At 36.9% G+C, this 15680-nt stretch overlaps 1 protein-coding gene and 1 pseudogene across 1 annotated transcript; both read left to right on the plus strand.

The window, feature by feature from the left end:
- Positions 1–261: 261 nt before the first annotated feature.
- LOC111994063 (leucine-rich repeat receptor protein kinase EMS1-like) lies at positions 262–3393 on the plus strand (annotated as a pseudogene).
- Positions 3394–13446: 10053 nt separating this feature from the next.
- LOC136067942 (probable serine/threonine-protein kinase PBL11) lies at positions 13447–14484 on the plus strand. Its single transcript, XM_065774423.1, has one exon. The coding sequence runs from the start codon at positions 13447–13449 to the stop codon at positions 14293–14295; it is 849 nt and encodes a 282-aa protein (XP_065630495.1). The 3' UTR covers positions 14296–14484.
- Positions 14485–15680: the final 1196 nt, after the last annotated feature.

The raw sequence follows: 15680 nt of genomic DNA on the forward strand, positions 1-15680 counted from the left end.
ATAAAAATAATAAAATAATAGGCTAACACAAGCCCATGAGTAACCCATTAGGCCCAACCTGATAGCCCAACTCGCTAAAGACAAAATAGACATTGTCCATGGGCAGGGTCATGGGCTAAGATTTTCTCGTTTGGCTCAACCCAATCTAATCCATTAATTTGTTAATAGTTTATTATGCCCAACCCATTATGCCCATGGGCCAAATAAAAATGAATCGGGTCGGGTCGGCCCGACCCGGCCACGACCCTTATCTCCGACTCTAAACTCTCAACAATATAGCATATTTGTCTTTCTCTTTTATGTGGAATATCTTTTTCTTCTGTTCCGTATGGATCACGCTCTCCAAGCATTAGCCTCCGTAACCTTCACCGTCTTATTTCTATTTCTAATCGGGATCATTACTTTTTGGGTGTTCCGGTGTCGAAAACCCAAGATAACCCAACTCGTATCCACCACAACCCAGCTACCCTCTATCACCACCGTCGATCAGAGCGCTTGCTTCGACCCCGACCTCAAATTCTCCATGACTGAGCTGAGGGCAGCTACCAAAAACTTCTCCCCAGAGTTTATCATCGGCAGTGGCACCTTCGGAACCGTCTACAAGGCCTAACTCTTCAACGGCGTCACCGTGGCCATCAAGAGACTCAACCCAGACGCTTTCATAGGCTTTAGGGAGTTTTGGGCGGAGATGGTGACACTGGGTATGCTCGACCACCCAAATATCGCTAAGATTTTTGGCTATTGCATGAGCGGCTCCGACAGGCTCCTCATATACGAGTTTTTTCAGAATGGCAGTTTGGACCGTTGGTTGCACCTGGAGCAGGAGCAGGACATGGCCACGTTAATGTTATCTTGGGGGACCCGGATTCAAATTGTCAAGGGTGTGGCTAATGGCCTCTTTTTTCTGCATAGTTTGGACAAGCCCATTGCTCATCAGAATATTAAGTCCGCAATGTGTTCTTGGACTCCGATTTTCAGGCCCATATTACTAATTTCGGTCTAGCAAGGGGGATTGACAACTCCACTTCTTATGCGTCCACACAATCTGCGGATACAATGGTTACTGTTTCATGCCACCTGAGTACAAGGAAGGCCTCACTTCAGCTACACTTGAGGTTGATGTTTATAGTTTTGGGATCTTAATGTTCGAGATTGCTATTGGAAAGCGTCCCAATTTGCCTATACTTTTGGACAGGGAAGAGGTTGGGATAGTTGAATGGGCTAGGAAAATGCTGGCCCAAGATAAGCATATGCAAATGGTGGATACTAGTATTTTGAGGGAGGATGGCCTAATAGAGGCCCATGTGAAAGAGTATTTTGAAATTGCAAAAATGTGTGCTAGTGAGGTACGAAAAGAAAGGCCAACTACGGCTATGGTTTTTCAATTGCTAAATCCAATTTCTACGTAAGTTTGTATTGCATTTTCTAGATTGTTTTTTTTTTGAAGAATAAATTAAATGTTCTAGACTGTTTGTTGAAGAATAAATTAAATAGATTGTATGTGCACATAGCTTGGTAGATCGAATCATAAACTTGCCGAATCTCACGTTTTGCTTGCTATACAAATTCTTTCTTACGATCTCTTCACCTTTTGGAATAACTTCAAGTCACCAAAGAGGCTACTAGGGTCTCTCCATATATTCCATACTCTAAATCCTAGGGCACTGTAGATGGTATCCCTAGAGAGAGACAATCTATTTAAGAGAGCACTTACAAAAACTTTCCATATGTTGTTTCTCCTAATCTACTGTAATTTGACTGTTACAGGAGTATTTAAATACAAATAGGGATAAAACTGCTATAAGATGAGTGGTCCTTAAAAACGCTCAACTACTCATCATAAATCACTCCACCACAGATCAGTAATCTTGACAACTTATCTTAGGATTAGTTTAAATTTGAATTCATCAAATTAAGCCCACATATTCAATAACCCATGTGGACAATACATGGCCATAGGTTATAGGTTTAGCCAAATCCAGTCCAATTAATAACATCTCTCACTTGTCCACATTGGGTACTATAGTCAAAACTGGCTCCTTTTAATCTTTTGTCCAATCCTCTCTTTATATAGAAAAAGAGTGTGCAACTTGACGAGGTGTAGGGTAGGAGTACTAAATTAAGTCACCATCTAAACTAACATAGTACATCACTCCTAATATCTTGTCTATGCCCAATATTATTGGATCACACCCAATCAAGTTTCTTTGATCCCTCATGAGTTCAAAACTCAAAGCAACACTTGATCCCATACCATATAATTTACTCATGATTATATCAAAAAACAAATTCTTCATAATTGCATGAGCTATGAGCTATAAAATGAATGGTGTGTTTTAAATAATAAACTCATGTCAGTTCATTCACACTCGACCGCTTTCCTAGACATGCTCCACAAGATTATATTATATTATGGCCCTAAGGCGACCGTGTGGACACCCCAAAAAAGGCTTTTGGTCTGTCACACATGGGGTCCTTAGTGACATGGCTCTTTGTGTGCATTTGTTTCTTAGCTGAGGTGTGTTCATTAGTCTCTTTTTCTTATTTTATTTTTAGGAGTTGCTACTACCCATTGGTTTTGTATTAGGTGTGATTGGTCACTTGTCTAATTCTTTTTTAGTTACCTAATTAACTAAAAACCAATTCAAGGGTAATTAATTAATTAAGGTGAACCAAAGTCTCGAACCAAAGACCTTGAACTCGAAAATTTGGTTATGAGTGGGGAAGGTGTTAGGCACCCCATTCCACCTATCCAAAGGATAGTACCCCAATTTAATTTTAATTCTAACATTAAAGTTTTAGAGAAAAAATTATATATGAGTATTTATTTACATATAACATATTATGTGAATATTTATGACAAAGAATTTTTTACAAGCAAAACATGTGAAATTAAAAATAAAAGAGACTCACACACAGGACATGTGAGAGTTTACTATGTTACAAAGTAATATATAGCTAGCATGTGAGTATTTATGTACTACGTATTTAACATGTGAATATGTACATAAAAAATAAAAGAGACTAATAATAGCTTAAAAGTGTAATATTAACTTAGTTTTGGTCGGCATCATCACATCTATTTTGTATTTATTCCCATACTTACACGTAAATATGAGAGTTTGCAAGTTTCTCTAAAATATAGCATTATGTGTATTTTTCTTTTGTAGGAGGTCAAAACTAATGAATTAAGCATGTGGACACGAAGCCAAGAGAATCCAAGGGTGAAGATCAATTGAGAAGTGTCTTTTTGAAGAATTTAATGAGTGAAAAATGTGTGGAAACATAAAAAGAAAGAGAGAAATTTGTTTAAGCCAAAGATAGAAAAAATCTTGGCATGGAAATATTATGACTAGTTTTGGTATTTTGGCTATATATTTTTACTTTTATGTCAGCTTGACTTGATTCTTGCAGCCATGAAAAGAGGACTTGAAGATCTAAAACTTTATAGTTTACCAAAACTTCGGAATATACCGTTTTAAGGGCCAAAATAGACCTAGAAATTGACCCACTGTTGAAAAATTTGAATTGGCATTTTTCATTTTCTTTTGTGGGGATCATTTGTTTTAGGGTTTTGAATGTTATAAAAATTAAAGGGATACAAGGGCAACAATGTTTTTTGGCTGTTGAAAAAACTTATTTTTCATCAATTTTTGAGAGTTTTTATTTTCTATAGAAGTTTAAGAACCTAAGCTAGGCTTGGAGGTGAATCTTCAAGGTTCTAAGTTGTCCACTATTCAATTCAAATATATTTTTCACATTTTGATTATTGAAATCAATTGTTCTCTTTTCATAATTGTTTTGTTAGATTGATATTTATTTTCTAACTCTTTTATAAGTCTATTCTTGAATCTTCTAATTGTTAGAATAGGGTTTTATAATCTCTCTAGTAAAACATAATAATCTCATTAGATATTACTTTTGTCATAGTATAGCCTCTAGGGTATGCGACGTTCTTGAGTTTTTCTAGCAAAGTTATTATTTTCTAGACTAAATTATTGGAATAATTGATAAATATTATCAACCAAAGAGAATTTTATTAATAAAACTTATTTCAAAATCTTCCAATCGGATAGTTTATGTGCTTACTTACTCGATTGTGTGCTAAATTGAATTGGTGGACAAACCCTAACTCCCTTGGGGTTTTAATTATTGAAATTTTACTAAACTTTCTTTGACCTAGTTTCAATCATATTTTTTCTATTTATTATTTTGACGTGTTCTTGTTTTCATTTTCTTGGTGGAACGACAACCTTATCTATACTACAATTTCCGTTATAAAATTGGAATAGGACGTGGCCACATTATTTTGGGGGACCTGAATTCAGTTTGTTAGGGGTGTGGCTAATGGTCTCTCTTTTATGCATATTTTGCACAAACCCATTATTGCTTATCAGGATATGAAGTCCCACAATGTGTTCTTGAACTCCAATTTTTAGGCCCATATTACTGATTTCGGTCTAGTAAGGGGGATTGACACCTCCACTTCTTATGTGTCCACACAATTTGTGGAGACAATGGGTTACTATTACATGCCCTCCTGAGTACAAGGCAGGCCTCATTGTAGCTACACTTGAGGCTAATGTTTACAATTTTGGGATCTTAATGTTCGAGATTGCTACTGGAAAGTGCCCTAATTGGCTTGCCCTTTTAGACGTGGAAGAGTTTGGGATAGTCAAATGGGTTAGGAAAAGCTGGCCCAAAATAAGCATATGCAAATGGAGGATGCTAGTATTGAAGGGAGGGTGGCCTAATAGAGGCCCATGTGAAAGAGTATTTTGAAATTGCAGGAATGTGTACTAGTGAGATACGAAGAGAAAGGCCAACTGCGGCTAAGGTTTTTCGGTTCCTAAATTGAATTCCTATGTGAATTTGCATTGCATTTTCTAGATTATTTGTTGAGGAATAAATTAGATAGGTTGTTATAGGAGTACAGTTTTCTCCTATTCTACCTTAATTTGAATGTTATATGAGTATTTACACGCAGGTATAAACCTATTATAAGATGAGTGGTCTCTACAAATGCTTAACCACTTATCTTAAATCACTCTACTACTAATCATTGATCTTGACAACTCAGTTTAGGACCAGTTTAAATTTGAACTCATCAAATTATAGTTGTCTCCTCATTAATTACTATCCCAAAGGCGACCTTCATTCTTTCCTACGTTAACAACCCCATTACCGGCTACAGTCCAGTCGGGCAAGTTCTTCGCTACCAAAATTCTGGTCGCTTTGGAATATCTACAAGCGCTTGAAATCGTTTATTGCGATCTGAAACCGGAAAGCTTTTTGCTACGCGAAGATGGCCACGTCATGCTTTCTGACTTTGACTTGTGCTTCAGAGTCCACGTGGCACCCACCTTTGATGAGTCCGAGTTTGTTGCCGAGCCAATGATAGCGTTTCGAAGTTGCGTGTTGGAATGCACGAGTACTTAGCGCCTGAGTTGGTCTCCGGTTACGGTCACAAAGAGAGCACTTTGCGTAACATAGCTTCGTCGAATAAGGAAGTGAGGTTCTTCCATGTGGCAGAGAGAGAAAATGAGGAAGGGATGGAAAAGGCGAGGGATTTGATAGAGAGACTCTTGGTGAAGGATCCTAGAAGAAGGCTTGGGTGTACCAATTACCAAAGGTGCCACTGAGATTAAACAACATGCGTTTTTGGATGGGATTAAGTGGTCGTTGATTAGAAACTATAGGGTGCCGTTGCCACATCAGCAGGTGGTGAGGAAAGGAAGGTCACCGCACGTGACGCACGTGAAGAGGCAAGGTGGGTTGTTGCGGTGGTGTAAGAGATTTGGGTGCTTGTTGAAAAATAATTGTAAAAGTAATAGTAAAAGGAATTACTACCATTTACATAGATAGTAAAAGTTATAGTAAGGTTAGGAAATGTTTGTAGATTTCAAGTTTTTTTTTTTTTTTTGTATTTTTTTTTTTGTGTGTGTATGTTTGATAGGGGTGAGGTTTGAGACTGGGCATGGATTTTGTAAAAATAGATAGTGAGATAACAAGTTTACCAATTTTGTTAGAGTTGTTAATTTTAGATTTTTGTTTTTGAAAAGAGTTGATTTTAGTTTTTGAGTTTCACTAATTATGAAATTAACTAATCACTATTATTGAATAAATGCTTAAATATAAATGATGTGTCATGTTTTCTATATAAATAATGCTAAGAATACAACTTTTACCACAACTTTGCCATAATTTATTCTTGTGACAAGTTGTGAGTGGTGGAGTTGTAAAACCATATGGACCATTCACTTTTATTCCATCATTTATAACTTGCTACATGGACAAGTTATAGTAAAAATTATGGTCCTAGGATTTTCCTTTCCATGTACCAATTTAATTGTTACATTTAATAATTTTTTAATAAAGAGGTTTTGAATATGCTTGGCTAAAGTTTAGACCCAATGGGGGTAAAGTTTGAGGGTAGTTTACAGTTCTCATCGGTAGGACTACAATTACGCATTTACGCCACTTGTACTTAAGCACATAGGATTTATAGTCTTAGCAAATTGCTTTTAAAAAAAAAAAAAAATCAGTCTAAGCTAATTATCAAGAAAAAAAGAGTCCTAGCTAGTAAGAGCCCAACTTAATTCAGCTCAGCCCATTATTAGACACATGGGGATAATTGGCAATAGTAATGGGTGATGGGTTAGTGGCCCTTTTTTGGGCCATTGGCATCTCAACTAGTGTTGTGGATCCTTTGTGATGGAGCGAATTGGAATTCTCACCTTGTGTTCGGTTTTTGCTCTACAAAGGAGGCTGGTTAGAATGGAAAAAAGGGCGTCTGAATGGACATGATTGAACCATTTTAAACTACTCTCTCTCATCTTTTCTTCAATAAGGATCTACTCCTATCTTTAAGTAAATTTCTGTGTCCTCACAATTGCTGCTTACACCAATTAGAATGGCACATATTATTGTTCAATTGCTTGGAGCGTATTTTTTGTTAAGTGATGATTCTTCCTAGGGATTAATAAAGCCCTTATCAATATTTTGTTATTTATTTACAGCATGTCAAGGGTGTGCGGTTCAATCTCAAAAAAGTATAGTATTTCTCAATATTGGGGAGAATGTGTCCGAAATACCTCGAGTTTTTGCTTTTGTTACTGAAATCTAGTATGTGGGTTTTGAGCATTAGCATTCTTTGAGAGTGAGTGACAATAATGAATTAATGATGATAGTGGCAAAATTGACTATTGCTTAAAAGAAATCCTTAATATTTTGCTTGTATTAGATCTATACATCCATTGGTTGTATAATTTAATTTCTGAAAACTTTATTTCCATTTTGTTATCCTGATGGAGATTTTCATTTTAAGACAATCTCCATCATGCTGCCAATATAGATCTTTCATCCCTAAATGCATAAGTATGTTAAAATTTCTCTATGCCAATCAATTGGACTAATCTTTATATGGCATAATGAACTTAACGGCTGGCAGATTTTTATCCTATCTGGTATGCCATTTTTCCAAAGGAACATTGCTAGACAATACATGTGTTCACCCAAAAGGGGGTTGAAGTTAAAGAGTATTTGAATCTGCAAAACTGAGTGATCATAGTAGCAGTGCACATATCATGGTACAAGACTACAGGGGCATGTATCGCAACAGAGCAAGTCTCCACCATTATCACAGAATACATATTCAAAGTAATACTAGAAAGTATAGACAAAATTATGCAGAGCAAAGGGCCAAAATAGAAAGTTAGAATTCAAGACATGGAATTTTAAGAAGTGACATAAATAACATTGCCTTAAATTACAAAACAAGAAAATCAATAACTTCAAGAAACTACTTTAAGAATTGTTGGCATTTGTCCCAGTGAGAGTCCAAGAATTTCATTGCCAAAAGACAACTCAAATAGACCTGGTCATTGGAAACCTTCAACAACCATAAGTGGAGTTACCAATAGCAATTCATCTGGCCCCATAAAAGAAAAGTGGGAAAAGGGAATGTAAGGATGATGATACACTTCTGCAATAAAATGCAAACTTGTTATAACAATTGACACAATTAGCTACAATAAAAAAGGCTACTCTTTTCTAGATTACAGGTGCTATGCATATGGGTGGAGAATCAACAGAAACTGTAAGGAGCCTAAAGTCTCGGTATGTTTATCATTTGGAGGGACACAACTTAAAAGTCAAAGAAAGGGAGTAATTGCAGCTCTACTCTAAAAAGTCATATTATATTTTACCAAGAGCGAGAGGGAAACAAAGGCAAGCAACTTCCATAAGGAAGTTCAGAAAAATCTACTATAGAATTATAAGAGGTTAATAGGCAGAAACCCGTATCAAATCCTATCCAAAGCTCAGAAAAAGAAAATCAAATGATAAAAACGATATAGCTCTTGACATATAAATTATACTTCGACAACAGCAACAACAACAACATTGATGCCTTAATTTGGCAGCAGAGTAATCCTTTACAAACTACCACACAATTCTACTTCGCAATTAAAAGGAAAATGACCGCTATCATGTCATTAATTTCAAGAGTGCAGTTATTAGCCTACAGAGTACGATTTTTTTTGGACTAAAATCAGCAGCTATAAATTCATTTATGCTGATCATACTAACACTATAACCAAGCCACAATGTATATGCCATAGTCAAAACAAAGATTCAACTTGTGGTATTAATTAGATACCCAAAATGAAGATTCAACTTAATGTTGTCTTCTTTTTCCACTTTGGGATATAAGACATAGTAAAGAAGGGATTTATTGAAAATTTTAAGACTTTGGAGGGAGAGCTAGGTGACAAGCCTTACTTTGGGGGTGAAACATTTGGGTTTCTAGAACTTGTTCTGATCACTACCTATAGTCGTGCCTCTAAAATGTTTGGCAAATTCAGTATAGGAGAACAGTGTCCCAAAATTATTGCATGGGCAGAAAGGTGCATGCAAAAGGATAGTGTTGCCAAGAGTCTTCCTGACCAAAAGAAGATTTATGAATTTTTTGTGTAGTGAAAGTGTTAGCATACACTCGTCAATAAGTGCAATGACACACCTAATTAATGTGTCAAGTTGTGTTTAGTGCTTAAAAAAAGTAGTATCAACGGTAAACTTGTATAAAAGTGATATTACTTTTATCACAAGTTGCCAACTTAATAAAGTGTGAAACTGGGTGTCCATAAAATTGTTGTATTGGCATGGCTTTTGACCGACATGCAATATATTGTTCGTTGCATTTTGTATATATATTTAGCTTGGGCTTGTATCATCGGAGTCCATTGCCTTGTTAAAGCATCCACATTGGTGGTGCTAAATAGCTATATTGCTATTTTTAGCACCACCAAATACCAAAATGTGCCCTATAATGGTGGAGCCAAAGCTATATTTTTTGGCTCCACAGTTACAGTGCACATCTACTTATTTATTTACGCATTCACACTGCTTTTGATTATTTTACTTATTTTTATTCTTATTTTTTTCTACCTGCGTCTCATTTGTTTCTCCATGTCTCTCTCCTTAGTCCCTCTCCATCTGCTTCTCTCTTCCTCCCCGCTGATTTGCATGAGCCCAACTGCCACAGATCCATTGCCGTCGACCCATGATTCAATCAGCCATTGTCAACGACCCACGCTCTGCCATTGACCCACGCTCCATTGCATTTTATTTTTCTTTCTTCCTCCATTCCTCTCTGGCCCAACTCCCTTGCCCCACGCTGTCGACCCATGCTGACCCATCTCACCCTCACTGCTGACCCAAGCCTAAAGCCCCATGTCTTAAGTCCCAAGCTTACCCACACTGACCCATCTCAACCTCTCTTTTCTGTTTGGGTAACCAAAGAGTTTCAAAGCTTGCTTGCTGATTTACAGGTGAGTTATCTCTGTCTTCCTCATCATGTAATGCTTAGGTTTTTTGATTTGGGGTTTGTACTTCTAGTCTGCTAGAATTGGAAAGATAAATTTTTTGTTTTTGCTCCTCGCAGATTTTCGTTTGTTGATGATAAATGTCATGTTGGAAATTGTTTTGGGAATTTTCTGATTGTAGGGAAGGCTGCATATTTTTGGTTTCTAATTTATTGCGGTATAAATTTGTAGGGAATTGGAATGATAAATTTTCTGTTTTTGCTTCTTGTCGATTTTTAGTTTGTTGATTCTAATTTATTACAATAAATGTCATGTTGGAAATTGTTTTGGGAATTTCTTGATTGTAGGGAGGTTTATGTTTTTTGTCTAATATATTGATGTAAATGTTAGTTTGAGAATTTTCTGTGTGCAGGGAAGTTTACATTTTTTTTTTTCTAATTTACTACAGTATTGGTCTTTACTTTCAGTTTGCTTGGAAATATATATTGCTGTTTCTAATTTATGGAGTCACAGGAGACCTACCATATTACAAGGGTATCATAAACGTGGATATTGATATTGACTCGCCACTTTTGGGAACATCTCAAAATAATCCTATGCCAGTTTCTGATTCTCCACCTCAAGTTGAGAATGCACCTTCTACATAAGGAAAACGGGTCACTAACTTTAGTGTAGAGGAAGATTAAGTCCTACTGTCAGCATGGCTCAATACTAGTGTTGATGCCATACACAATAATGAACAAACACATAATACATTTCGTCAAAAAGTTTGGGAATACTTCATGTAGTACAATACATCCGGTACCACACGTACTGCTATCTCTCTAATAAGTCATTGGACAACGATTAACAAGGAGACAAATAAGTTTTGACGGTGCATGACTAAAGTTAATGCATGTCATCAAAGTAGTATAACTAAACAAGACAAGGTATAAATTATATTGCAATAGTGTTAACATACCTATTCACCAATAGTTTGAAGATACTAATAATGTTATATTTCTTTTAATTTTTTTAGATTACCAATGCGAAGGCTTTGTATAAAGAGACCTTCAAGAAACCCTTTTATCTTGAACATTGTTGGCTCATGTTGAAGGACCAACCAAAGTGGGCCGATCCTAATGAAAGATTGAGAGCATCCATGCTTCCAACTCTGGATTCAACATCTATTGGCAAGGGGGATTGTGGATCCGAACTTGGTGACATTTCCAATTTTGAGAGACCAATTGGCAGGAAGGCCGAAAAGGCCAATTGAAAGAATAAAGCTACTGGAAAAGATGTAGGGGAATATTTGACCAAGAAAATGAAATTTATTGTGGAATCACAAGTACAAGAAAAAGAGAGTCTTCATATCAAAGTGGAGAAGTTGCGCTTGGGAGAGTTGAAGGATAAGGAGAGAACTCGATTGGAAGAGGAAAAAATTTTATTGAGAGGGAAAAACTTAGGATTAAGAAGGAAATAGGTGTAGAAAAACTTAGAATTGAGAAGGAAAGAGTCATGATTGAGAGGGAAAAACTTGAGATACACCATATGTTAAAGGAGGAGAGAATCTTGATGAAAGATACAAGTGCCTTGACCGGAGCACAAAAACTTTTTTATGAACAACTTCAAGAGAGAATCATGGCTAGATGAAGTTCACATAATTAATGGGTTTGATTGCATTTTGGATATAGCTTAGGCCTTCATGTATTTTGTAATGTTAGGAAAAGGTTGGCACATTAAATGATGCTTTGGTATAAACCTTTTTTTTTATTTTTTATTTTTATTTTTTAATGTAGCTTATGATAGGCCTTCATGTATTTTGGTAGTATCTTGTGAGAGACCTTCATGTATTTTAGTTGTAGCTTATGTCACTTAACTTTAATCTTATACTAGATGTATGTATAAACCCTTAAATTTATTGTTCATCTTGCTTGTGTTGTGACTTGTGTGTGTGTGCTTGTGGGTGTAATGATTGCTTATGGCACTAAAAGCATAGATTGCTTATGTTTCTTGCATCTATACTAATAATTTCTTTCCAATTGTCTTGAAGGTTGCATCCATGGGTCGCTTTTTGTTTCGCAAGTTGCTTCTTGATGACTCAGATGAGGATGAGATAATCAAAGAAGTTGTCATGGAAACATCATAACATAAATGTTGTCGCTATATCCGACGTAATAATTTGGTAGGCAATGAGAGGTTTTTTCTTGACTACTTTGCTCCCACACTAGTATATTGATAAGGGTTGTATAGAGTTGTATTGACTTGATAGAAGTATGCAGTGAGAATGTGTGTGTGTGTGTTGTACTTCTGTGTGTAGGTATGTTAGTGCTGGAAGTTAGTTATAGGAGGTTGCTATGCCAGCTGTATGTGCCAGCTAAGAGAGGGACAGCTGGGTCAAGTGACTCATGAGGGTGTGGTGGAGGAGTCTCACCCTATTGGGACCAGGAGGACCACAACCCATAATACCACTGTGGAAGGGAATAATCCCCCAGGATCATATGGGTCTGGGTATGGGACTGCTCCTGGTGGTAACTACAGTTAAAAATGTCAATGTTTGTTTTAATAAGGTTGTGGTTTCTTGGTTTTCTAGGCTTGTTTCTGTTTGGCCATGTGTATTTGCTAGTGGCTTTTCAATTTGAATAAGAATAAGAATACCATAAAAAATAAAAAATAAAAAACAATTCGGTGTGCTTTCTGAATTTTGGATCTTTGCATTTCGTACTGCTAAACAAACAATTATGTAATGTGATTAAAAAAAAAAAATTGAACATCTCTTTAATTTTTTTGCTGTACAGCCACCAAACATGATAATTCCCACCAAGCCATGGGCTGCCCACCACGTCCCCAAATTCACAATATATTTCCCATCTTCAATTAAAGCAAATACCAACTCCGACTCAATAGGTAGGTCATCGTCTTCTATGAGTGTGCTACATACAGTACAAAACCTCCTAAAATCACAATCAAGTTACATCTCCAGTTAAATTCTTATCGGGTTCTACTCATCAAAAAAGTCATCCTCATGTATAAGTGCACGTCAAACTACTTCACCTGTGAGAACTGCAGCCCAAGTGAGTTGCAACATAAACATAATAATCAAAGATATCATAATAAAACTCAAACATGTAATACAACAATTATTGATTATATAAAACAACTAGGATTTTTTTTTTTTTTCAAATATACGTATCACTTACAAAATTTCTCACAATATTTTCTCTAGTTTTATTCTATATAAAAAAAAACTTTCAAAATTAAAATGGATAAAATCATATTTTTTATTAATTTCGTCTCAAGAAGATTGAATGGAATAACTATATATTATCAATTATAAATGAGATATTAGAAGGTCTGTTTTCAAAAAATATATATATATATATATATATATCATGCTACTAATTAAGTACTTAATAGAATTCTTTTAAACAACCATTAATTGATTATCCACGAAAGTCTCTGTCCGAAGACTTGTTGAGTGAAAGACCCAACTTCCATGAAACTGCAAACACATTTTCCCCCCAATTCCAAACGAACGCGTTTCTGAACAATGAATATAGTCTCCAACTCTCAACTCTCAACTCTCAACAATAGCATATTTTTCTCTCTCTTTTATGTTGAATATCTTTTTCTTCTGTTCCGTATGGATCACGCTCTCCAAGCATTAGTCTCCGTAACCTTCACCGTCTTATTTCTATTTCCAATCGGGATCATTACTTTCTGGGTGTTCCGGTGTCGAAAACCCAAGATAACCCAACTCGTATCCACAACAACCGAGCTACCCTCCATCACCACCGTCGATCAGAGCGCTTCCTTCGATCCCAACCTCAAATTCTCCATGACCAAGCTGAGGGCGGCTACCAAAAACTTCTCCCCAGAGTTTATCATCGGCGGTGGCAGCTTCGGAACTGTCTACAAGGCCCAGCTCTCCAACGGCGTCACCGTGGCCATCAAGAGACTCAACCCAGACGCTTTCAAAGGCTTTAGGGAGTTTTGGGCGGAGATGGTGACAGTGGGTATGCTCCAGCACCCAAATATTGTTAAGATTTTGGGCTATTGCATGACCAGCTCCGATAGGCTCCTTATATACGAGTTTTTTCAGAATGGAAGTTTGGACCGTTGGTTGCACTTGGAGCCCACGTTAACGTTACGTTGGGGGACCCGGATTCAGATTGTCAAGGGTGTGGCTAATGGCCTCTCTTTTTTGCATAGTTTGGACAAGCCCATTGCTCATCAGAATATTAAGTCCCGCAATGTGTTCTTGGACTCCGATTTTCAGGCCCAGATTACTGATTTCGGTCTAGCAAGGGGGATTGATAACTCCACTTCTTATGCGTCCACACAATCTGCGGATACAATGGGTTACTGTTACATGCCACCTGAGTACAAAGAAGGCCTCACTTCAGCTACACTCGAGGCTGAGGCCAAAATGACCCAATACCACTTATTTTTGAAATTTTTAGGAAAAAAACACTGTTTTGGAAATAAATAGGAAACTACCACTTTTTCAAGAACTCGAGTTTCAGAAACTCGAGTTCCTCTCAATTTTGCCACTGTGGCGCTGTTGAGCTGGAATTTGCGCGACTAAAAAAAATTATGTGGTACTCGAGCTTGGTAAACTCGAGTTCCATGCAACACAATACTCGAGTATACTAGGATCGAGTACGTTTTATGAATAAAATGGAAAAAAAAAATTTACACAGTACTCGAGTTTACCAAACTCGAGTACTGTGTAAATTTTTTTTTTTTTTTTGTTTTGTTTTTTGTTTGGAGATAATCGACAAATAAACATAAAGATAAAAGTAAGTGGCTTTTTTTATGTTTTTATTTATTTAAACAGAAGCATTNGATGACATTCTCATTGCAAGCAATGATGTCCAAGCAGTGGAAAACCTTAAAGCTTCTTTGAATCTTGAGTTCAAGTTAAAAGACCTTGGTAATTTGAAATACTTTCTAGGTCTTGAGGTTGCTAGATCAGAAAAGGGAATCTCACTATGCCAAAGAAAGTATGCACTAGGAGTTCTTAAAGATGCTGGTATGGAAGGTTGTAAGCCCAGCAAGGTACCAATGGAGCAAAACTTGAAACTAAGTAAGTACCAAGAAGTTTTATTGGATGATCCTGGGGTGTATAGAAGATTAATTGGAAGGTTACTATATCTGACAATAACCAGGCCAGATATCACTTATTCAGTCCATAAACTAAGCCAATTCATGGCTAAGCCTAGGAAACCACATCTTGATGCAGCCTACAAGATATTACAGTACATCAAAGGATCTCCTGGTCAAGGCATTCTTCTGTCATCAAAGTCTGATCTACATTTGAAGCCTACACGGATGCAGATTGGGCTTCATGTGTGGATACCAGAAGATCCACTACTGGTTTTTGTGTGTTCTTGGGTGATTCATTGGTTTCATGGAAATCTAAGAAACAATCCATAGTGTCCAGATCATCAGCTGAAGCTGAGTACAGGGCAATGGCCTTAACAGTTTGTGAAATGACTTGGTTGTTAGCTTTGTTAAAGGATTTGGAGGTTGATCATCCACAACCTGGTCTGCTCTTCTGTGATAACCAAGCAGCAATCCACATTGGTGAGAATCCAGTCTTCCACGAGCGTACCAAACATATAGAGGTAGATTGTCATTTGGTTAGAGACAAGGTACAAGAGAAGGTGATCCGTTTATTTTTTACTCCTACACATACACAGGTTGCAGACCTGTTCACCAAAGCATTATGCAGTCACTACAAAAATCTGGGTCTATAGCCGCATTTGAAAAACGCGGCTATAGACCCCAGAAACGCGGCTACAGGCTGGAGTCGCGTTTCCTGTAGTCGCGTTTGTGAACGCGGCCTAAGTACCGCAGCTCCAGACCTGTAGC

This window comes from Quercus suber, unplaced genomic scaffold, assembly GCF_002906115.3.
Source record: "Quercus suber isolate HL8 unplaced genomic scaffold, Cork oak 2.0 scaffold_92, whole genome shotgun sequence".
NCBI classification, from domain to species: Eukaryota; Viridiplantae; Streptophyta; class Magnoliopsida; order Fagales; family Fagaceae; genus Quercus; species Quercus suber.

Excerpts from the sequence above, each read along its gene's own strand:
- LOC136067942 (XM_065774423.1), top strand. The coding sequence starts at position 13,447 with ATGGATCACGCTCTCCAAGCATTAGTCTCCGTAACCTTCACCGTCTTA.